This window comes from Lithobates pipiens, unplaced genomic scaffold (assembly GCF_037356315.1).
Source record: "Lithobates pipiens isolate NorthernLeopardFrog02 unplaced genomic scaffold, aLitPip1_a1.2 Scaffold_19, whole genome shotgun sequence".
Lineage (NCBI taxonomy): Eukaryota > Metazoa > Chordata > Amphibia > Anura > Ranidae > Lithobates > Lithobates pipiens.
Window position 1 is genome coordinate 402,358,970 of NW_027507764.1, and position 25,406 is coordinate 402,384,375.

A 25,406-nucleotide genomic window follows, 5' to 3' on the forward strand; every position below is an offset into this window, starting at 1 on the left:
GTTTCAGGGCACCCGCCATTTATTACCTAGTCTCACTAGTGTACCCCTAAATTTAGGGGTGTCTACTTTCCAAAATGGGGTCATTTGGGGGGGGGTTTGTGCCATCTTGGCATTTTATGGCCTTCAAAACTGTAACGCCCTTAGAAAGCCTGAAGGCGGTGCTTGGTTTTCGGGGCCCCGTACGCGGCTAGGCTCCCAAAAAGTCCCACATATGTGGTATCCCCGTACTCAGGAGAAGCAGCAGAATTTATTTTGGGGTGTCATTTCACATATGCCCATGGCATGCGTGAGCAATATATCATTTAGTGACAACTTTGTGAAAAAAAAAAAAAAAAAAAAAAAAAGTTTGTAATTTTCCCGCAACTTGTGGCAAAATATAAAATATTCCATGGACTCAACATGCCTCTCAGCAAATAGCTTGGGGTGTCTACTTTCTAAAATGGGGTCATTTGTGGGTGTTTTGTGCCATCTTGGCATTTTATGGCCTTCAAAACTGTAATAGGTAGTGAGAAGTGAACTCAAAAATTTACGCCCTTAGAAAGCCTGAAGGCGGTGCTTGGTTTTCGGGGCCCCGTACGCGGCTAGGCTCCCAAAAAGTCCCACATATGTGGTATCCCCGTACTCAGGAGAAGCAGCAGAATTTATTTTGGGGTGTCATTTCACATACGCCCATAGCATGTGTGAGCAATATATCATTTAGTGACAACTTTGTGTAAAAAAAAAAAAAAAATTATTTTTTTGTCATTATTCAATCGCTTGAGGCAAAAAAATAAAATATTCAATGGGCTCAACATGCCTCTTATCAATTTCCTTAGGGGGTCTACTTTCCAAAATGGGGTCATTTGGGGGGGTTTTGTACTGCCCTGCCATTTTAGCACCTCAAGAAATGAGATAGGCAGTCGTAAACTAAAAGCTGCGTAAATTCCAGAAAACGTACCTTAGTTTGTAGATGTGACAACTTTTGCGCAAACCAATAAATATACAATTATTGACTTTTTTTTTACCAAAGACATGTGGCTGAATACATTTTGGCCTAAATGTATGACTAAAATTGAGTTTATTGGATTTTTCTAATAACAAAAAGTAGAAAATATCATTTTTTTTCAAAATTTGCGGTCTTTTTACGTTTATATCGCAAAAAATAAAAATCGCAGAGGCAATCAAATACCATCAAAAGAAAGCTCTATTTGTGGGAAGAAAAGGACGCAAATTTTGTTTGGGTACAACATTGCATGACCGCGCAATTACCAGTTAATGCAGCGCAGTGCCAAAGTGTAAAAAGACCTCTGGTCATTTACCAGCAAAATGGTCCGGTCTGAAAGTGGTTAAAATGGAGCAGTGGGAGGGATCTGTGTGTGCCATGTTAGTCTGACTGCAGGTTGGTGTACTGTAGGCAACATAAGATCTCATGAAAGTGCAGAAAAGGGTGGCTCTATAGGACAATGCAAGGGAAGGGAGCCATCCTGAAACAGGAAAGTGGGGACAATGTAAAGGCTAAAGAAAAATAGGGAGGTGGTGTTAAATTCAGAGTAGAACTTATGGACGTGTGTCCTGTACATTACTCAAAGATATGGAATTTACAAGTCAAAAATCCTTTTATACTAATAGAGTACAAGAAAGGGGCTGGATATTTATAGACCTTGGGTTGTCCCCAAGCAAAGAATAAGAAGGATGGGCAACAAGGCAAACAGAACTGTGCCAACAGCCCCAACAATAACAAAGGTCAACAGACCCAAATGCTGCTGTAAGAACCTTGCACCAGAATGCTGCAGCATCTCTGAAGTTCATCCAGTAGAAGTTAGAAAAGGTATAAGCTAAAGACCAGGTGATGGGCCTTGCAGAGCTGGGCAACAGAGACTTGATGTTGTGAACCCCAAGAAACACCCACTGTTCTTGAGTGAGCATGTAAAAAGGTGCTGGAGTTGTTTTATCCTTTAGAATGTAAGCTTTTGAACAGAATTGTATTATTCACCTGGCAATAGTGAATCTTGAAGCAAAATGTACTTTGCAAGGTACTGATAACAAGATAATGACAGCCCTGTCTGTCTTATAAAAGCTGTAGCTTAGAGAAACTCAGATAATGTCCAAACAATGGAGAGCAATTTCTTTGGGGGCCTTAAGCCAGCCAAAAATTGTTTAGATCGCTGCCGGTTCAGCGGGATCCATGTCATGATGGAGATCTAGTTCATGAAATTTAGGACATCAACACAAGACATGGCAAAGTCTGCAAGTGCTCCACCAGGGTTCGATCCTGGAAGATTCATTCAATTGAATGAATTCATTCATTCAATGATTCATTGGCCTAGTCAGATTTGCAGCTTTCTGCTTCATAGAAATTGTAGAACATCTTCTATAGGCACTGTAGTAAGGACTAAAAAAGGCAGGGTGTACTAGAAAAGAGATTTGTGAACTTTTTCCACTGGAAAGAGTTTGGCAATGGTTCTCACTGGGGTGAAAATCTTTTCAGAATTAACTCAAATCATCATAAATTGCTTATTTTCATTGTTGGTGCATGGGGGAATATATTTTCTGGACTTTGCAAGTCTGTTAGTACCGAAAGGGGCATGGCAAGAATCAAGTGCGACAATTTTGAGGCTTTTGCACACAGCAGAAATGAGCATACCTACACATTGGCAACCATATTGCTGGAGGCTAGACATCTTCCAGGATCTCCTCTAACAATGCCTCTCAGCCCTCTTCATTACCCTCAAAGTCTTGCGTTCTTTAAAAGAGGCATTTTTCACTTTCTGACTTTCACAGGTTGTGGTGAGAAGTATAGCTCCGTTCTCCAAACCCTAGACAAAAATGAGTATTTGACTCGTGCAGTGTGGGCCCAGCCCCAGTGCATGATAGGGCTTTGTACATATACGTCAGCACTTTGAAGATGGATATCTTGGTAACGGCAGCAGCTGCTGCCACAACCGAGGTATCCATCTTTGGAGCTAGCAGTTCTGTTAATGATGATGGTGGTCTCTGCGGCGAATTCACAGCGAGATCACCGTTATCAGCGGTGGAAGAGGGGCCGCTCCCGCTGGAGGTTAATATTTGAACAAGGAGAGTCGCATTCAGGCTTGCTGCATCCACTATCTGGTCTGCTGCCACTAAATGTACAAGATTGATGGGCTTCCTTCTTACCCGAGTTTACTTTGCATAAGCTGTGACTGTCAGGAACAGTGTTATTGCATTGATCGCCTGCTGGTGTCACTGTTTTTCGCCATCAAAGGTTGCAGTTCTGGTGGTCACCAGCGGGTGTCTCCCAGCAAATGGACATTCTAGTGATCTAGCTGCACCTGATGTGGAATTGCTGGGAGTATATAAACCCGCCCTTCACTGAGGCTCAGTGCTTCAGAATTCCTTCCTGCAAACCTTGTCCCTGCCTGATCTGATGCCAGAAACCTGTTCCTGATCTGCTTCCTGCCCTGTCCTGGACTCTGTTTCCTGTACCTGGTTCCTGAGACTTGTCCTGATTCCTGCCTTGGCTCCCCTTGCTTCTGCTTCCTCCACCTGGCCTCCTCTTCTTCTTGTCTCTCATCCCTGCCTTGTTATATATGTGTTCCCTTTCCATGTGTATATATAGTTAGTTAGGTTAGGGTTTTGGGGTTGCTGTGTATTATTTGCATTCTTGCTTGTTCATGGTTTGCTGTGTTTGGTTTGCACATGTGTCTTTATCCTTAATAAATATATATAGTTTCACTTACCTTTGAGCCTGATTCCTTTAGTGTAGCCCATTGATCTGTTTACTCTGTGCTAGATGCCTCTGTTAGGCATCCCTCCCATGACAGTGACCTTTGTGATGAGGGACCGCCACATGGGGTATTGTCAGGGGGTAGTGACGGGTCTACCTATTGCCTGACTATCGCAGATTGAACTACTATTGAACTTTTGTTCCTGGATTGTCCTTTGGGATTTAAAGCGCTGCACACTTACCATAAATATCTTTTTATTGACCGCCTTTAATGTGCTGGTTGTTGATATCTTATGAATGAATGAAATACTTGTATAGTGCACAATGCAAACTGAATCGCCTCTAGGCAATTGAACCAACTGATACTAAAGATCTATGGTGCAAAAAAGTCTTATTTGTTTACACACTGGCTATGCCAGGATGACAACCCCTGTGCACATGCATGGGATGATGGCATCCCTCCCTGGCCATTCAAGAGGCTGAAAACCAAGCACCTGGGAAGATAACAGCAGCCAGTGAGGGATGTAACTGCCGAATCGCTGAAAAGTAGAATATATTTGGGAGTTTTGTTCAGCATTAAAGTGGACCTTCAGTCATTTTTTTTCTCTTTCCATCTATTAAATCTTCTGCCCTTGTTTTAACTTTGGATAGTAAAACTTTTTTCTGCCAGTAAATACCTTACCCAGCCCACTTCCTGTTTGTCTGGTAAAAAGCCTAGGCTTATGACCTGCACAGCTCTCTCTCTCCTGAGCGTTTGCCAGGAAGGGAGGTGGGTGAGTCATAAGAGGGCCAATGAGAGCTGCAGAGCTGGAGGGGGGTGTGTGTGTAAATCCAGGCAGCTTCAGCTGCCCACAGTTAAAATGGCTGCAGCCAGACTCAGCAGAGAGAGGCTGCAGCACATTTGGCAAGTACAGAATCACAGTATATATAAAATAATCCGGTAATAAGCAGTTGGAGGGAAGCTTCAGAATGGCAAAGATTTTTTCTTTTTTTTAACAAATTATGTGAGCAGACTGCAGTTCCTCTAAGTTCTCACAACCCTGTTGATTAAGACAAAACATACAAGGTACTGGAGTACAGGTGGTGTCAACATTTCCATTGACACTCGCAGCTCCATAGAGGAGGCTGGAGGGTCCGATCTGGTCCAGCTGAAAAACTGACAAGTGGACCTGATCGGTCAGCGAGTGTAAAAGGGGCCTTCAATGGTAAACCATGTAGAGAAATGTTGACATATCTCCTGAGCTTCCCGAAATTGTTTACACTCACACATACAATTGGAATAAAATGTGAGCTCACACTTCACAGATCTTTTTATTCATCACATTAAACAACCTGACTGTTTTGAAGAAAAAGGACATTTCTTACCTGCCTAAGCCAGTGCCTAGAGATGGTTGGACCGATGTTCTGGCTATGGTAAGATCTGTGCATCCAACAACAGACAGCACAACTTTGCACATATTTCCATAGAAAAGTTGGATGTCATTTGGTCTTTGAGGCAAATCATAGACTGGGAAATTAAAAACGTACATTCAGTGTTCAGACAAAATAAAAACAAAAAAACAAAATAGAACATGCTGCGAGTGATTAAAAATATTTGATTCCCTACTGATTTTGTACATTTGCCCACTGACAAAGAAATGATCAGTCTAATTTTAATGGTAGGTTTATTTAAACAGTGAGACAAAACAAAAATATCCAGAAAAACACATTTAAAAAAAATCATCAATTGATCTGCATTTTAATTCGTGAAATAAGTATTTGACCCCTTCACATCATGACTTCGTACTTGGTAGCAAAACCGCTGTTAGCAATCACAGAGGACAGACGTTTCTTGTAGTTTGCCACCAGGTTTGCACACATCTCAGGATGGATTTTGTCCCTTCAGGGAGGAAAAAAAAGCTACAAACTTAGAAATTAAACCCCTTTCACACTGGGGCATCGGTAAAGCGCTGCTATTTTTACTGTCATTTTTGCGGGGGTTTTGGCCGCTAGCGGGGAGGTTTTAACCCCGCTAGCGGCTGAAAAAGGGTTAAAATGACCCGCAAAGAGTCGATGCAGCAGCGTTTTGCTGGCGGTTCGAAAGCGGTGCCCATTCAGTTCAATAAGCAGGAGCGGTGTAAACACAAGATGCTGCTAGCAGGACTTCAGCATCCTGCCAGCGCACCGCTCCAGGCCTTCACACTGGAGAGACAGGAGAGGCTCTTTACAGGCGCTATTTTTAGCACTGTAGCGCCTGTAAAGCGCCTCAGTGTGAAAGGGGTCTTAGGGATTACAAATAGGATGTTTACAAGCATGATAAAATAAAGGATTAAAATATAACTAAAGTCATAACAATAAGAACCCGTTTGGTTTTTACTGGTGTCCGTGTCCCCATTAAGAATAGCCTTATCAGTATCCGTCCTGTACACCGTTTTAGAATGTGAGAAAATGCCAAATTTTGTGGTGTCTCCAGAACCAGCTGAAAGGAAAATTTTCAACTCTAGTGACAACGAGGGATTTCCTTGCTTTGGGTAAATCACTTCTCACTTACGGTTTCGGCAATAGGACAGAAAGTAAAGTGAAATTTCCCCAATGGGACAAAGGTGACCAAAAAAAAAAAAAAAACAGACAGTGCTTATAACCCTTTTGTACTTCAAAAATCAAAAAATAGAAACATGGGAAATTTGACTTGGCTATAATTTCCATATCTTGGGGTACAGTACAGGACACAGGTCCTGTAGTCAAACTATGGGCGATATGCCGCTAACTTTGGGTGATATGACACTTGCAAAAAGTTTGCTAGGAACAACCCATGTCCATGCAGATTTTGCATGATTTTATTCATAGGTGTGTATATTAAATGATAGAAACCAAAAATCCAGAAAAAACACGACACAAATGTTAAAAATTGAGCTGCAGTTCATTGAGTAAAATAAGTATTTGATCTCAAAGCAAAAAACATTCGTACTTGGTGGGGAAACACTTGTTGGAATGCACAGAGCTAAGACGTTTCTGGTAGGTAGTTACCAGGTTTGCACACATCTCAGGAGGGATTTTGGTACACTCTTCTTTACCGCTCTTCTCTAAAACCTTAAGGTTTTTTGTAGGCCCGAAACTACTAATCGATTAATCAACAATTAAGCGATTATGAAATTAAGTGAATACTAAAAAAAACAATTGCTACTGTAAATATTACTTTCACTGTTGCACAGTAAAAATTTGCTCTTTATGTACTATAAAGGTTTTTTTAACCCCATTATGTTAGTAAACATCTTAGGCCTGGTTCACATGTATGTTTTTGGTGCTTTTTGCAGAAACACACTACAGTTCATTTAATGTTCACATCTATGCTTTTTTCAGCTGCTGCGTATTTGGAAAGGGTCAAGGACTTTTTTTTAACGCAAAACAGTGCTTTTTTGGTTCAATATACTTCAATGGAAAAGCCACAGAAAAGTATGTACTGTGTTTTTGCGGCAATCTGTATTTTTTTTTGTCTGCCCAACAACAAACTGGCCAAAAGAAAGGCATAAAAACTGCAAAATACAAAATCGCTGCAAAACCACGTGCGCAAAAAAAAAAAAAAAAAAAAAAAAAAAAACGTACAGCAAAAACCACTGCACAAAACAGATCAAAAGCAAACTGCATAGGTGTGTACCAAGCCTTATCGTGGCCACACGGATCAATTTTCAGACGAGAATATTCATACGAAAAATCTTTGTACGTTCGCTGAATGAAAGAATGTTTGAAATTTTTACTTGCTTTTAACATTGTTTTAAAACGAATCCAATTTCTGAACGAGAACCACATACACTGTCTGAAAAAGCCTTTTGACCAAGAAGCTTTCTATTTCTAAATGTTCCCGTCACTGTGGTTAAAAACAAACATGATTTGACCCCACTAACTATTAGAAAATCGAACAAAGGTTCTTAAAAAGAATTTTTTTTTGAAGGAAGACATTGTTTCTGTATGGTCAGAATATAATATATTACAGTTATGTTTGAAAATCTGCAAAAACAGTCTAACTTTTTTTTCTCTTAAATTTGAGCTGAGTCTGATATTTATAGATTCAACCTCTAATAGTATATCTCCTCTAATAGTATATACAGTATATCTCTCCTGTCCGTTATTCTCAGAGTGGATTCTTGCTGATTGTCTTGCAACCCATTGCAGACTTGTGTAGGACTACAATCTTGTCCCAGGCGTCCTTTGACAGCTCTTTGGTCTTTCCCACGATGGTGAGGTTTGAATGGAAGATCTAGGTATTTTGAATTGCAAATCAATTTATAATATTTGTTCATGTGCTTTTTCAGGCTTGTTGGTTTACATTCTGTTGCTATTGTAGCGATGGCTCCTGACGAGCAGGCGCTATGGTTTTTTTTCTAAAGTTAATTTGCCTGTTCCATCTTGGATTTTATGTCTATTCAGTTCTGGTGGTCCTCCTGACCCAGCCCATGGCCCTCCTGGCCTGGGACGTGGAACCATGCATTCCGAGTCTCGGGGGCCAGCTGGCCCGAGGCAATCGTAACTGCAGGGACAGGCCCGACTGGATTTCGGGGCCTACTGATCCAATGGTGGACCGGTGCCATCTCATCTGAAGGGAGAAGCCCAGCAACTGAAGAACCCCAGAGGAGGACGCTTCAGAAGAAGGCCGTGCGCAAGGCTGGCTTCTCTGAAGGAGCCTGGAGGTTTAGTTAAAGGACACAACCTGGATCTACACTCATATGGTATCGCCGGATCGGCTGAGAGAACCTGGCACCATATATGATACCGCTTTAAATTTATCTACGTCCCTCAGTAACGTCAAGTGTACATCACAAGTCTGTGGCAGATATTTTGTCAAGCACCCTACCGGCTGCTAGGCCTAGTGAGAGGAGGTCTATCCGGGGGGTTGTAAAATCCAGTTGTGAAACGTTCTTTATTCTCTGGATTTTCTATAAGGACTTCCTTTAATATTTGCACTCTAAAGTACCTGAACTTACTCCTAACCCTCTACCCTCTACTGAAAGACTCTGTTTCTGTTCCAAATAAATAACCCAAACGAAGATTCAGTGTCAGTTTCCACATTCTTTGGGCCATCTACCACAGAAATCCCTAGACAGAGAGACAAACAAGGAGGTAACGGTAAGCCCAAAAAAAACCAGCAGCTCCTTCGGGGGGCCGAGTTCTACATGCACACACACATATACATACATACACATATTTATATATTATATATATATATATATATATATATATATATATATTTTGTTATAAAATTTTGCAAACAGGTAATTTTTCTCCTTCATTGATGTATACTGATGAGGCTGCTCTGATGGGCACCGATGGGCGGCAGTGATGGGCACCGATGGGTTATGTTGATAGGCAGCACTGCTAGGTGGCACTGATTGGCACCACTGGTGGGCATTGATAGGTGGCACTAGTGGGCAACATGGGCAATGGCAGGTGGCACTGGCAAGGGGTACTGGTGGGCACAGATGAGGCAGAATTGCCTCTTCTGGACCGACATCCCTTGCACATAAGCCAGTGATCAGCTTTTTTTTCCTCCTTGTAATAGAATTAAAAGTGATAAAAAAAAGGGAATGTGTAAAGATTAAAAAAAAAAAAAATGTTAAATAAATTTTTTTTTTAAAGTGCCCCCACATGCAGAAGTGAACGCATATGTACACGATGGTCAAACCACATATGTGAGGTATCTCCATGAACGTTAGAGCAAGAGCAATAATTCTAGCTCAAGACCTAATCTAACTCTAAACAGGTAACCTGTAAACATTTTTAAAGCATCCCCTGTGGAGATTTTTAGATACTGAAGTTTGGCACCATTCCATAAGTGTGTGCAATTTTTAAAGCATGACATCCTGGGTATTTACTCAGTCTAACATTTCACTTTTTTTTTTTTTTTTTTTTAAGGAAAAAAAAAAAAAAAAAAAAAAAATAAAAAAATCGGGCCAACTTTATTATTATTTTTTTTTTTTATTCACAAAACAAAACGGGGTTTCCAAATAAAAAGTTGCAAACACCATTATATGCCCTAGGGCTGCTGCTAAAAAACAAAAAAACAAAAAAAACTTTGGGGGTTCGGAGTAGTTTTCTAGCAGGAGTAGTGCCAGAATAGGCCCGGTATGGAAGTGGGTTAAGGATGCCGACTCCTTAACAAGATGAAGTTTCCTACATAAAATATTCAACACATGGATCACTACCTAGTTAAAGCGGGAGTCCGCCGTTTTTTTTTTTTTTTAAAAGCCAGCAGCTACAAATACTGCAGCTGCTGACTTTTAAAATAATGACACTTACCCTACCAAGGCACCCGAAGCTGATCTCTCGATAGTCTCTCGGGTGCTGCCGCCGCCATCTTGGGTATGGGAATCAGGAAGTGGAGCCTTGCGGCTTCATTTCCCGGTTCCCTACTGCGCATGTGCGAGTCGTGCTGCGCAATAAGGATGGTCCCTGCTGTCTCTGGAATCCGTGCGTTTCCCAGCAGACAGCGGGGGACCTTCGGAAAGGGGCGTAGATTCTGCGGAAAGGGGCGTACCTTCTGCAGATATCTATGCCGGGAGTGGGTGCAGATACCTGTACTGTACAGGTATCTGCACCCCCTCCCCCCTGAAAGGTGGCAATTGTGGCGCCGGAGGGGGGGGAGGGTTCCAATGAGCGGAAGCTCGACTTTAGGGTGGACCTCCGCTTTAACACATGCATGTATTTCCTTTAGTGAATTGACTTTAAAGTGGTTGTAAACCCTTACAAACCACTTTGACCTACAGGTAAGCCTAGATTAAGGCTTACCTGTAGGTCCAAGAAATATCTCCTAAACGGTTTAGGAGATATTTACCTGAAGACAGCCACCGTTGTCTACGGCGCATGCGGCACGCAGGTGCACTGGGTAAGCCGCAGATAGCGGCGATATGCCGCAAGTGTCGGCTCCCGTGCGCATGCGAGACCCATGGAGACCCACTGAGAAGATGGACGCTCCTGACTACAGGGGACAGCGGTGACTTCGCTGGCTCCTGTGTCAGGTAAGTGACACATAATGGACTACTATGCGATGCATAGCAGTCCATTATGCTTTACCTTTGCAGGGAATCAAAGAGGAAGTAAACCCATCAGGGTTTACTTCCTCTTTAAGACCGTTTTATTCTGTATTTACTTAGAATTTTTTTGCGTTAAATACTGCATAAAGGGATAGTGCATAATCCATGCAGCATGTTTCCAAAGGGGACCAAACTTGACCTGTTACAGTCAGCATATCCCAAAAGAATCTTCAGGATCTGGGTGCCATAGGAATGTACCAAAGTCCTGGCAGTGTATTGCACCCTGTGGCCACTACACTTGGTACACCACGTGCTGAACACAGGATCCAGTGCCCTACGCAAAAATTACAGGCTGGTCAAACTGATGCGGTCTGGGTACAATTCCCAAAACATACACTAAGTGGAAACTGCGTGAGCAATAAGAAGTCGAATCTTGATAGAAGTGTCAGTCGAATGCAAAGCAGAAAAATAAAAGGACTTTGAATAAAAACTTCACCCAGAGGAAAAGATTGAGTCACCACTTTCTGTTCAGAGTGGGCCGAGAAGTGAGTGATTAGCCGTCACGTGATCACTCAGTTCTCAGGCTTCGAGCCGACAGGGGACAGTAGCACCATCAGACCAAAGCTGCAGCATGGAACTATGTATATCTGTTTCTTTGAATAACCCAAACTTATTCTTCACTTATACTGTAAAAAAAAAAAGGTAGGTGCATCAGTAATGGGTCACCCCTTCCTTTCTGGACTTACAAATACCCGTAATACCTCCAGTGCCACAGAGACTCGCACCTAAAATCTACTCAGTAGAATGCCTCTAGCTAATGTGAGTTACAGACTCCACTGAATTCAACCAAAAAGCTATACTTTGACCAATTTAGCTTCATTTGTAAAGCTTAACGTGAACCTGACTGGGCTTCAAAAAGCAGCTTAAGCACTGGTTCACATTGATGCGATTTGATATGTCAAATCACATACCAAATCGGTGGCAATTGCACTGCCCCAACCAGTGCGATGCTGCATTTGTGCCGCCGCACCAATTCCCAAAATTAGTTTCTGTATTACTTTTGCAGATTTCGTGGTGTGATTTCCATTGACATCTGTGCAGAAACCTGCAAGGATGTCTCTGAAATCACCCCGAAGTCAGGACTAACATGCGGGAATGAAATTGTGCTAGTTTAGCCGAACTTCCAAGCAGTCAGTGTGAACCTGGGCTAAAAAACAGGTTTGGGCGCCTTTTGCAATATCATTTACATTCGAGGCACTTGTCCAACCTAGTAAAATGACTCACGCATGATTGTAACATGTACAATACTTTATTGAAATACTACCTTGCAATTTTACTAATTAGTTTTATTTTACCTTCACAGACCAGCTGTTCACCTGGAAACTCTTCATCAAATCTTGTATTTTTTAACTTCGAATAATCTGCAATGACTTTTTGGGCCACTTCTGGCTTGTATAGTACTGCCCTGAGAGAATTTAAAATATATTACAAAAACAAACATGTACTCATTTATCATTCACAATTTCATAGTAACAGTTGCATACACAATATTCAAAAATTATTTTAGATTTTTTGGAAACATTTTAATTTACAAAGCTGATATACCACATGGTTAAGGCTGGGTTCACATAGGAAAATTGGATGTAGGTTCCCCACATCCAATTCGCATGAGAGGCGAGTGTGGCTGGCTCTCAATGGGGCTGGTTCACACAGGTCCGGGGCGACTGCGGCCCGCCTTGCAGAAGGGTCCTGTGCGTTCTTAGGTCCGGTTCAAGCGTGAATTCGGGCAAAAATTTGGACCTGAACCATTGAACAGACATGCACTGGACCCCAAGCACAAACCCACGGCTCCACATACATGAACCTGGTCTTAAAGTTTCATGAGCCAAGCATTGGCAAACGAATCCCCTTGTGTACAGTGAGAAATTGTGAGATATCTAAGGGCTACTGTCAATGGGCTTTTGTTTACATCAGATGGTTTTGCATTTTCCCCTGTGTGTATTGGAAAGCAAAACTACTTCAAGTAGGTTAGAAGATCAAATGCAAATGTCAACAAATTCTGAATTAACCTAAAATCATATCAAACTGATGGTGTATATACATACACAAGCCCATTGCCTTTCGACACGCGCTCTACTGTCCACCATAAACATGGTACATGACCATTCCATCCTCTATCCCTTAAAAGCGCTCTATGAATGGAGGTGGTGGGTCTTTCATTCATCCGTACTCCATTTATAAGAGGATTTCAACAAAGACAGCTGGCACCAGTAAAAGAGACACATGGGATTGTGTTTGTTTACAGATGTTAATTCAAACAAAGGGTAGTAGCATGCCTTAAGTTGGCGATAGATGGTTCAAATCTTGGCAGGTTTAGCAGGTTTAGCAGCACCATCTATGGGCAGGCTGATTTTACCACAGTCGATCCATTAACTGACTTGGGTACAAACAGCATGTTGGATTTTTACATGCGACAATTGCAGCGGCTATAGCAGTTAGGAAAACATGTTCACTCAGCAGGGACGGCTCCATGCGTCCCTGGGGATCAACATTGGCTGTATTGATGGGGGAATCAAGAACATATCTTTCCTGCAAGCCGTGGTTGGAGGAAAGAAATGCATCATCTATGGCCTGCTATTTGTATTTTATGTTAAGGAGCAGAAATGGACAACGCTTGCTCAGAAATTCCAGGATACGTTCTAAGAAAAATATAAAAACGCTTTGTGTATTTGGTGTCAATGGGAACACAAACAGTGGGGTGTCAGTTAAAGTTACGTAGTACTATATCGCAAAAAATGGCTTGGTCAGGAAGGGGGCAAATCTTTCCAGGGCTGAAGTGGTTAATGCATGGTTTACTTTTAAAATGGCCAATATAAAATGGATTATATAACAAAAAGGAAATCAAAAAAAGAGGGAAAAAAATATAGCATCAAAATTATAGGGATCAGATATTCAAATCAATTCACCAAAACTGTACATCTACATTAAAGCTGAACATTAAAGCTGAATAGATGGCACTGTCCAATCAGAGCACAGTGCGCATGCACCAGTGACGTCACTGGCTGCTAATGTAAATATCTCCAAAAATGGTGCGCATTTAGGAGATACAGTGGATATAAAAAGTCTACACACCCCAGTTAAAACGTCGTGTTTCTGTGATGTAAAAAAAAAAAAAAAAAATGAGACACAAAAATCATTTCATAACGTTTTCCACCTTTAATATGACCTATAAACTGTACAACTCAGTTGAACGACAAACTGACATTTTTTTAGGTGGAGGGTGGTAAAAATAAAAAGTGGTTGCATAAGTGTGCACACCCTTAAACTAATACTTTGTTAAAGCAACTATTTTATTACAATACTTAGACTTTTGGAGTATGAGTCTATCAGCATGGCACATCTTGCCTTGGCAATATTTACCCATTCTTCTTCTGCACAGCCCTCTTGAGATCATCCCACAGATTTTCAATCGGATTTAGGTCTGGGTTCTGGCTGGGCCATTCCAAATCTTTAATCTTCTGGTGAAGCCATTCTTTTGTTGTATGCTTTGGGTCATTGTCATGCTGAAAGAAAGTTCCTCTTCATGTTCAGCTTTCTAGCAGAAGCCTAAAGGTTTTGTGCCAATATTGGCATTTGGAACTGTTCAGAATTCCCTCTACCTCAACTGCTCCAGCTGAAAAAAAGCATCCCCAAAGCATGATGCTGCCACCACCACGTTACACTGTTGGTTTGGTGAACGTATGGTGATGTTTGTTCAGAGTTGTTTTTGCACCAAACATATCTTGAAATTATGGCCAAAAAGTTCAACCTTGGTTTCATCAGACCATAAAACATTGCTTTTGGGAGACTTCCGATGGGTTTTTGCAAAATTTAGCTAAGCTTAGCTATTTTTGTTTATAAGAAAAAGCTTCAGTCTTTCCACTCTACCCCATAGTCCAGACATATGAAGAATACGGGAGATTGTTGACAAGTGTACCACACAGCCAGTACTTGCCAGATATTCCTGCAGCTCATTCAGTGTTGCTGTAGGCCTCTTGGCAGCCTCCCTGACCAGTTTTCTTTGCGTCTTTTCATTTTGGAGGGATGTCCAGGTCTTGGTAATGTCACTGTTGTGCCATATTTTATCCACTTGAGGAATGTCTTTACTGTGCTCCATGGTATATCTAATGCTTGGAAATTCTTTGTACCCTTTTTCTGACTAATACCTTTTAACAAAATTAAAATGGATTAATTCCTCAAGGGGTTGGACTATTACGGCACTGGTAAACTCAAAGAGGTAATGAGAAATGTAAAAATATCAAATTTTATTACAAACTGTACATGTACAAAACATCAAGTGAAAAATTATACATGACAACCATACATGAATGTTGGAAAGATTGGATACAGACAAGGAACGAATTTCGGGACTCCTACAGAGGTGTCATCGACATAGAATGTAGAATGTAGAACCACTGTATAGTGCAGAAAATCACTGCACCAACATAGTCCAAACTGAAGACAGTCCTGAGTCAGTAGTTTGTTAGGGAAGCCAGGTGGTCAGTATTTCCAAGCTCAAAAAACAAGTCCACACCTGTATGAGCACACATTCAAAGAGATAGACATGTCTGGCCGATCAGAAAACCCTGTGTTCTGCACTATACAGTGGTCCCACTGAAAAGTTATATGTATTGTATAGTGAAGAAACCTCCGAAGGAGTTGCAAAACGCCTTACGTATCTGTATCAAATCTTTCCAACATTCATGTATGGTTGTCATATATAATTTTTCACTTGATGTTTCGTATATGTACAGTTTACAATAAAATTTTTACAATTCTTATTACCTCTGACTTTAATCTACCAGTGCTGTAATAGTCTCACCCCTTGAGGGATTTCTCCATTTCCAGTTAGCAGGGATGATGGCACTCAACCATTGCAGCCATATTCCATATTTCCTTTTAACAATGAGATCTCTCTGATGCTTTGGAAGCTCTCTGTGAACCATGACTTTTGCTGTAGAATGTGAGGAGAAGAAAATGTCAGGAAACACCTACTAGAACAGATGATGAACTTTATTTGGGGTTAATCAGAGGCACTTTTTAAATGATGGCAGGTGTGTACTGACTCCTATTTAACAAGGTGTTTGTTTAATTCTGAACACAGCTACATCCCCAGTTATAAGAGGGTGTGCACACTTATGCAACCACATTATTTTATTTTTACCGTCTATAGCTCTCTGTTCAGGGAGCTCTGAAAACCGAGTGATCGGCGGTGTTCAATCGCTCAGTTCTCAGTGTGGAGGCAAAGGGGGACCGATGCGGCGTCCACCTAGGTAAGTATGATTGGGAGGGGAAAAAAAACAAAAAACTTTACTTCTCTTAATTTCCTCCAAGTCCTTAGCTGAACTAAACATACCTGCGAAACTGCTGCCGTGACACCTCATCGCCATAGAAAAAACACACTGTACATAATTTGTTCAACTGATGACACGTCTCTTGATTTCTTGCATTGCAAGATATTGTAACTATCTATTTAAAGGAAATACAAGATAAAACACAAACTGATAATAGAAAAAAATCCAACAGACCAGCTTCATCTGAATTATTTTATAAAGCTACAAAACACCTTTTCTCCCCCAAATGTTTCACTGTTATTCTTTGAGCAATCTATAAAAGCTGTTATCAGCATTCTTCTCAACTTTTATTCGGTCTCAAATTTTGCCTTGTCTTGTTTTTCTCGACTATTTTTAAGAACGTCTAGGAAAGGATTTCAGCAAAAAATTTAATTTTATTTAATAGAATAAAAGTTTTCCTAAAACAATATGGGCTAGCTAAAAAGACAACAAAGGAAGCCTTCTTTGCAGATACCTTTGGTTAAAATTGTATACTGAACCCTGTGATAAGGGGATGATTCACTGCTGTGTGGACTCATTCCAGCTCAAACAATGAACTTTTTTCAGCAGACCTGAAAACAATGCTTATATAGTAAGGCTTCATGTACACGGGATGACGTTCAACTGACTTAACTCGACAGCTAGAAAACTGCATCTGAAAACGGCCGCTTAGCCGCATTTACATGCTGCGTTTGGGTCTAGAAGCATGGTTAAAATGAAAAAATGTCTAAAAAGCTTATTACTGCGTCTACAAGCCTTTACAGGCATATGGTGCATCAAATGCCTCTAAACATCTGTCTAAACCCCTTTTTTTGCATTCCAAAAAAAGATTCTAAACTCAATTGCTTAGAAACAACCCTGTGTACATGTACTGATAAGATAACAGAGGAGAGTTCAGGGGCAGCTGAAAAAAAAACTGCTCCTAAATGTCAGTTTACCAGCAGCAGTGGAAACGAGGCCTTAAATAGAAATACCTCCTCCCACCTTCAGGCTGGAAAGAATATTACGTATAGTAAATATCAATAAAAATGTCATATTTAACCAGACAAAACTTTTTATACACACCACAAAATCCTTTTCTTTGAGTTCATTGAAGGACACAGCTTCACTTCTTCAGAGAGTTTGATGCAATCAGCTTCAGGAGCAGAACACTAGTTGCCAATAAAATAAAAAATTTAGGTAAGAGGCGGTCCTCTGGTTGTGGCAGCCAAACTTTCCATCAGCAATATAGGATTCAGTTAGTAGCCAGCCTTGCCAGGAAGATGATACCGAGACAGCCAAGACGAGGTTGAGAGGATGCTGCGTCCTTCAACTCAAAGAATTTTATGGCAAGTACAAAATAGGAATTATCTTTACAAAGTTTGTTTGTCAACTAGGGATGCACCAAATGGATTTTTGTATGATACCGAAAATGAAAAATACACTAGGCCAAAAACCGAAAATGACCGATACCGAAAATTACTGTTTTTAAAAATACATGCTCATGAACAGATTGCTGTATAATTTTAGTGCTGATGCATACCATAGCTGACAATTCCGAACTCAAGACTATCACTCTATTTTCTCAAGCAGCGGTTATAAAATATTTTTCTACAACCCCAAGATTGATTCCTTATAGGGAACAGCTCAATATGTCCAGTAGCTTTACCTCTTGTGATCCTTCTTTGAGAACAAATTTGTCTGGAGTAACAAAGAGCACATTTGGATCCATAACGACATTGTTTTCTATATTAACAAAACAGACTGCTTTAACATAAGCAGCTCTGGAGCCTGTGTTCCTGACAGAGAAACTAGCTTTGCTTATTCTACCAGGCAATACACCATTTATAGTCAAAATGCAGCTGTCCGACAACTTTTTCACATCTTCAAGTATTACATTGCTCGTGCCACCATAGCCGGAGAGAGGAATCTAAAGAAAAAGAAAGACATTAACTCAAAGACCACCAAGTCAGATTCAAAGGTTTCAGATTTTATGGTTTTAGGTTTAAGGTTTCAACTGATGAGCTTAAAAAGTCAAGTCATTGCTACGTTATAAAGGAATGCGGGTTCAATTAAAACAAGAGATTTACTTAAGATACATAAATGTAGAACTGCTGGTTCTTCTATTTTCTAGATAGCCACTAAAGAAAATTGTTAAGATCTCCTTAAAATATGAGATGGCTCATGTTATACAAGGAGCGATATTGATCCTTAACAGATCACTTTGAAGTCCTTTTAAGTTTTGATCAATAAGGCTATATAATAAATGGCTCTATGGTATGAAGCGGATCCAGAACATAGGACTTAAAAATCATGGATAATGGGGTAAAGTTCCTCTTTATAAGCCTGGGGTTATCTCCCCCCCCCCCTTCTCTTTAGGTGAGGTATCTAGCTCCGATAGGCCTACTAAGCAGTTCATACAATAGAAGCATAACTGTCCCGATGTCATGTATTACATCAAAATAATCAGATATGTATTAGTACATGAGTACTACTGGACCCAGGTATAGGTTAATGAACAACACTTGTTTATTCCAATGCCTAGACCTACTCATCAGAGACCATGAACACAGCAGGCTTCAGTGAGTTCTTTGCAAAGTCAATGCTGACCGAGAGCATTGGTGCCACAGACACTCATTTAAGCACACTATACAATTTTACCACAGACTTACAGTAAATTTAATGCCTGGTTGTGAAGATTTAACTCCTGACTGTTTAATTTCCAGCTTAGCCAACATGCAGCCTACTCGTGTGGGAGAAAACATCATGTGGACAGCTGAATCTTCTTTAGGACGGATTGTGAGCTCACGATTGCTTGTTAGACGCTCTTCTGAACCGAACATACTTTGCAACTACAGGGGAGAAAAAAAATACTCATCATGAATTTTATTATCAAGGCTATTACACACTGTCCTGGATTTAATTTCAACAGTCTATGTAATCTGTGGGAAAAATATTATTATGCTAAATTGGGGCTTGCATGTGAGAAAAAATCTCAAAAATAAATTTTCCTTAAGTTGGACCTTACTCCAGAGACAGGAGAACAAAAATGTAAACAATACGGTTATACTAAAATACAGTATACGGTTAAATTACCCCAACTTACAATGAAAAAATTGTATGATGTTAGCACATGCCAAAAAGGGAATGAAAATCTAGCCAAAGTGTGTTTTTATGTATGTTAACCACTTAAGGACCGCCTCACACCGATGTACATCGGCAGAATGGCACGGCTGGGCACAAGCACGTACCTGTACGTTGCTTTTTAAGTGCCCAGCCGTGGGTCGGGAGCGCGCCCCGCCGTGCTCCCAACCCGGTCCTGAGCTCAGTGACCGCGGGAGCAGTGGACCCGATCGCCGCTCGTGTCCCGCGATCGGGTCAAAGAGATGAAGAACGAGGAGAGGTCTGTGTAAACAAACCTCTCCCCGTGTTTCCCTATGTGACTGTCACCGATCGTCTGTTCCCTTTAATAGGGAAGGATGATCAGTGAGGTCACATGCCAGGCCACACCCCCTACAATAAAAAAAAAAACTTGCGTCATACATAACCCCTACACTGCCCCCTAGTGGTTAACACCTTCACTGCCAGTGTCATTTACACAGGAATCAGTGCATTTAAATAGCACTGATTGATGTATAAATGACAATGGTCTCAAAAATGTATCAAAAATGTCCGATGTGTCCGCCATAATGTTGCAGTCACAATAAAAATCGCTGATCGCCGCCATTACTAGTAAAAAAAAAAATTTTTTTATAAAAATGCTATAAAACTATCCCCTATTTTGTAAACACTATAACTTTTGTGCAAACCAATAAATCGCTAATTGCGATTTTTTTTACCAAAGATATGTAGAAGAAAACGTATCGGTCTAAACTGAGGAAAGAACGTTTTTTTTAATATATTTTTTGGGGATATTTATTATAGCAAAAAGTAAAAAATACTGCATTTTTTTCAAAATTGTCACTATATTTTTGTTTATAGCGCAAGAAATAAAAACCGTAGAGGTGATCAAATACCAAAAGAAAGCTCTATTTGTGGGAAAAAAAAAGTATGCAAATTTTGTTTGGGAGCCACGTCGCATGACCGCGCAATTGTCAGTTAAATCAACGCAGTGCCGAATCGCAAAAAGGGGCCTAGTCCTTTGGCTGCAAATTGGTTCGGGGCTTAAGTGGTTAATAAATGATGAAGTAAATACATCTATGTAATACTTTAACATAACCATCATACAAGAAATGAAACCATATGGTTTCATTTCTTCTATGATATTCATGTTAAAAAAAAAAAAAAAAAAAAAAAAAGGGGGAGAAAAGCTCCTAGCACGCTATGTGATAGTAAAAACAACAATACAAATATATCAGAAGTATTGCGCAAATCCACTATATAAAAGCAAAAGTTCCAAGATGTGAAAATGCCAAAAAGTCCACTGATCATGTGAATTCCCAAACTTGTATGCAGGTGTTTTCCACTTCAACAATGTGAATCAGCCTCCAACTAAGTCACCACCACCTTCAAGACAATATGAAAGGCTTACCAGAAGCAGAAGACTCAAATCATGTGAAACTTGACTTCGCTATAATGAAACACCAGCTGCTTGATGCCCAGGAACCACACTTCCAAAAAAAGGGGATAATACCAATGAGCAGTATTTGCACAGCTTCACATTCCTCATACGCATGCCATTAACCACTTGCTGATCGGGCCATAGCCGAAAGACTGCTATAGCGCGGTCGGGTTTTTCTGGGGGGCGTCCATGGACGCCCTCGTGCAAACATCCGTGACCGCCAGGTCCGGAAGACTGGTAGCGGCCGTTTGCCACGTGACCGCTCTGTCAAATGATGGAGCGATCATGACAACGGTTCCTTCCTCTCTCTGTACCGATCGGTACAGTGCGAGGGGAGTGGGGGAGAGATCACAGCAGCGCTGTGGGCTGGATGTACTCTGCCAACACTCTGCCAACACTCTGCCAACACTCTGCCAACACTCTGCCAACACTCTGCCAACACTCTGCCAACACTCTGCCAACACTCTGCCAACACTCTGCCAACACTCTGCCAACACTCTGCCAACACTCTGAAAAATAAAAAACCCAGCGGTGATTAAATACCACCAAAATAAAGCTCTATTTGTGTGAAAAAAAGGACAAACATTTCATATGGGTACAGTGTTGCATGACACTGTCATTCAAAGTGTGAGCACCAAAAGCTGAAAACTGGGCTGGTTAGGAAGGGGGTTTAAGTGCCCAGTGGTCAAGTGGTTAAACAGAGATGCTCCATATAGTCTAAACACACAGAATAAAAATGTATCAAATTTAAAATGGCAGATTCACATGATCAGTGGACCTTTTGACATTTTCACATTTTGGAACTTACTTTTGCTTTATATATTGGATTAGCACAGCACTTCTGATATACATTAACAAGAACGCTGAGGATAAAGAGGTTAATCTGAAATGCACAAATATCAACAGTCGCAAAAAGATAGCTATCCTCTCCCAACCTTTTTTACATTGGTGGGGAATAATCTCATTAACTCAAATAAATAAAAATTGTGGGAAATATGAAGGCTTCAGTGCTGACCTTATTCTACAACCCCATTAACCGCTTGTCGACTGCCTCATGCCAATATACGTCAGCAGAAGGGCTTGTACAGGCAAACTAACGTACCTGTACGTGGCCCTTTAAGAGGCAGCCAGTGCGCGCGCAGCTCCATGGGTCCCGCGGACTTTATCGCTGTGGGGATACCCACGATCGCCTCACGGAGAGGAAGAACAGGGAGATGCTAATGTAAACAAGCATCTCCCCGTTCTGCCTAGTGACAGTGTCACTGATCTCTGCTCTGTGATCGGGAGCAGAGATCAGTGAAGTGTCACACGTAGCCACCCCCCTCCACAGTTAGAAACACTGACCAGGGAACACTTAACCCATACACTGCCCCTAGTGGTTAACACCTTCACTGCCAGTGTCATTTATACAGGAATCAGGGCATTTGTACGGCACCGATTGCTGTATAAATGAAAATGGTCCCAAAAATGTGTCAAAAATGTCTGATGTGTCTGCCATGTCGCAGTCACGATAAAAACCGCTGATTGCCGCCATTACTAGTAAAAAAATAAAATAATAATATTGATGTGTCTGCCATGTCGCAGTCACGATAAAAACCGCTGATTGCCGCCATTAATAGTAAAAAAAAAAAAAAAAAAAAAAATGAATAAAAATGCCATAAAACTATCCCCTATTTTGTAAACGCTATAACTTTTGCGCAAACCAAACACTAATTGCGTTTTTTTTTACCAAAAATATGTAGAATACGTATCGGCCTAAACTGAGGAAATAAAAAAATTTTTATATATTTTTTGGGGGATATTATAGCAAAATGAAAAAAAATAATGCTTTTTTCCCCCAACATTGTCGCTCTTTTTTTGTTTTGTAGCGCAATAAAAAATCCAGAGGTCATCAATACCAAAAAGCTTGACTTTGTGGGAAAAAAAGGATGTCAATTCTGTTTGGGAGCCACGTCGCACGACTGCGCAATTGTCAGTTAAAGTGACGCGGTGCCAAATCGCAAAACGTGCTCTGGTCAGGAAGGGGGTACATTTTTCCGGGGCTGAAGTGGTTAAGGCCTAAATAGCAGTGCAGTAAGATCTACATTGCGTCAGAAGTCCAGACACAGACTACAATGTGTCCCCCTCTTCATATGCTAGTCTGATGTTTACAAACTATATACAGTGACTTTTGGCAACTGGCATACTGTGACAAAATAAGTTACAGGCTGCTTTCGCAGTACTGTACATTTTCTGGGTATTACCCAGAATGCATCAGAGAAACAAAAAACACACCAAAATGCAAAGCAGGTGCATTGTTGAGGTTTATTTTTTATTCATTTGAATGGGGACCTGTTTTGGTACAAAGATGCAGCATGCAGGAATTTTCAAAACACACCTCACCCACAGTATAGTGGTGTGAAAAGTTCCATAGGATTTAAAGTAATTGTGTTTTTGTTGCACAGTAAAAATGCAGGCATTAAAGCATCAGTGTGAAAGCTGCCTAAAGCAGAATTTTAGTTTAAAAATGAAAAACTACCCTTTATTACTATGTATAAAAGGCAAAACGTTTACATTATGCATTATTGTAATTGCTAAATGTCTGATTATAAACCGATCAATCCAGACATTTAGCAATTCTCCTGTGCTTTTCCGACAATGGTGCGCATTTACAGCTCAATATGGCTGCTCATAGGAACCTCCTGGTACTATTGTCGGGGTCTGTGTAACTAAACACAGCCCATCTCATCTGTGATGTCATAAGTTTACTCATGAATGAGGATACAAAGCTGTGAGAGGAGGATCAAGAGGAAAGATATAGCCAACAACTGCTGTATGAGCCGTGACATTTCAGTCATGCATTATAATGAAAAGGTACAAACGTAGATATTTAAAAAAAACTTACACCTAACAATTGGCTTATATTCTTTTTAATCAATTGCGAGAAGTTAACTGAACCTAAGCCTAATTATATTTTAAATCTATCTCTCGATCTCAAGTGTTGTGGGTAGAGTGCACATGACCAAACATAGCAGTGCTTAAGCAATCAAGCCTTTCCACAGGTCATATATAGAAAAAAGTACAAATGGAATTGCTGCACTTAAAGTTTATTTGAAGAAAGAAATCAGTTCATATTCCACCTGAAAGCAGTCTTGGTCCTGACCCCTTATTATAAGACGGAGCTGCTGGCTTGCATTTGAAGATGTGTTCCTTAGTATCAATTTTTGTTGTCTGTAAAGAAACAGAAAATATCAATTTGCAGATATATTGAAGAAAAAATATAAAATCTTAAGAAAAGCTGTATTTAACTACTTGTCACCCAGGCCAATTCTGGCATTTCTTACCTACATGTAAAAAACAATATATATATATATATATATATATATATATATATATATATATATATATATATATATATATATATATATATATATATAACACACACACACACTATCTCAAAGAAGTGAGTACACCCCATTCATTTTTGTAAATATTTTATTATATCTTTTCATGGGACAACAATGAAGAAATTACTTTGCTATAATGTAAAGTAGTGTAAAGTAGTGAGTGTACAGCTTGTATAACAGGGTAAATTTGCTGTCCCCTCAAAACAGACCATGGGAGTGTCATGGTCTGGGGCTGCACGATTGCTACCGGCCCCGGGGAGCTACAGTTCATTGAGGGAACCATGAATGCCAACATGTACTTTGACTTACTGAAGCACAGCATGATCCCCTCACTTCAGAGACTGGGCAACAGGGCAGTATTCCAACATGATAATAACCCCAAACACACACCCAAGACGACCACTGCCTTGCTAAAGAAGCTGGGGGTAAAGTTAATGGACTGGCCAAGCATATCTCCAGACCTAAACCCTATCGACCTTTTGAGCATCTGTAGGGTATCCTCAAAATGGAAGATAGAGGAAAGCAAGGTCTCTAACATCCACCAGCTCCTTAATGTCCTCATAAAGCAGTGGAAGAGGATTTCAGTGGCAACCTGTAAAGCTCTGGTGAACTCCATGCCAAATGGATTACACATTAACCTCTTAAGCCCCGGACCAATTTGCAGCCAAAGGACCAAGCCCCTTTTTGCGATTCGGCACTGCGTCATTTTAACTGACAATTGCGCGGTCGTGCGACGTGGGTCCCAAACAAAATTGGCGTCCTTTTTTTCCCCACAAATAGAGCTTTCTTTTGGTGGTATTTGATAAACTCTGTGGTTTTTATTTTTTGCGTTATAAACAAAAATATAGCAACAATTTTGAAAAAAAAATTAAATTTTTTTACTTTTTGCTAGAATATCCCCCAAAAAATATATATAAAAAAAGTTGTTTCCTCAGTTTAGGCCGATACGTATTCTTCTAAATATTTTTGGTAAAAAAAAAAAATAAAAAAAAACGCAATTAGTTATTATTGATTGGTTTGCGCAAAAGTTATAGTGTTTACAAAATAGGGGATAGTTTTATAGCATTTTCATAAATTTAAAATTTTAGTAATGGCGGCGATCAGCAATTTTTATTGCGACTGCGACGACATGGAGGACGCATCAGACGTTTTTGGAACCACTGTAATTTATACAGCAATCAGTGCTATTTAAATGCACCGATTCCTGTGTAAATGACACTGACCGTGAAGTTAAACCACTAGGAGGCAGCGTAGGGGTTATGTATGATGTTATGTGTTTTTTTTATTGTAGGGGGCGTGGCCTGGCATGTGACATCACCGATCGTCCTTCCCTATAAAAAGGGAACAGACGATCGGTGACAGCCACACAGGGAAGCACGGGAGAGGTTCTTCAGCTCTGTGACCCGATCGTGGGACACC

General features: G+C 40.5%; 1 protein-coding gene across 2 annotated transcripts in view; it reads right to left on the minus strand.

Moving 5' to 3' along the window:
* CEP192 (centrosomal protein 192) overlaps window positions 1-25,406 on the minus strand; it is a 341,693-nt gene that overhangs the window by 56,348 nt on the left and 259,939 nt on the right. For both annotated transcript variants that reach the window (XM_077492401.1, XM_077492400.1), the window contains exons 32-37: window positions 23,721-23,811; window positions 18,713-18,892; window positions 17,710-17,970; window positions 16,085-16,197; window positions 12,045-12,154; window positions 5,051-5,192 (exon numbers count right to left, since the gene is read on the minus strand). In XM_077492401.1, the coding sequence (XP_077348527.1) occupies window positions 5,051-5,192; window positions 12,045-12,154; window positions 16,085-16,197; window positions 17,710-17,970; window positions 18,713-18,892; window positions 23,721-23,811 (897 nt within the window). The remainder of the gene's footprint in view (window positions 1-5,050; window positions 5,193-12,044; window positions 12,155-16,084; window positions 16,198-17,709; window positions 17,971-18,712; window positions 18,893-23,720; window positions 23,812-25,406) is intronic.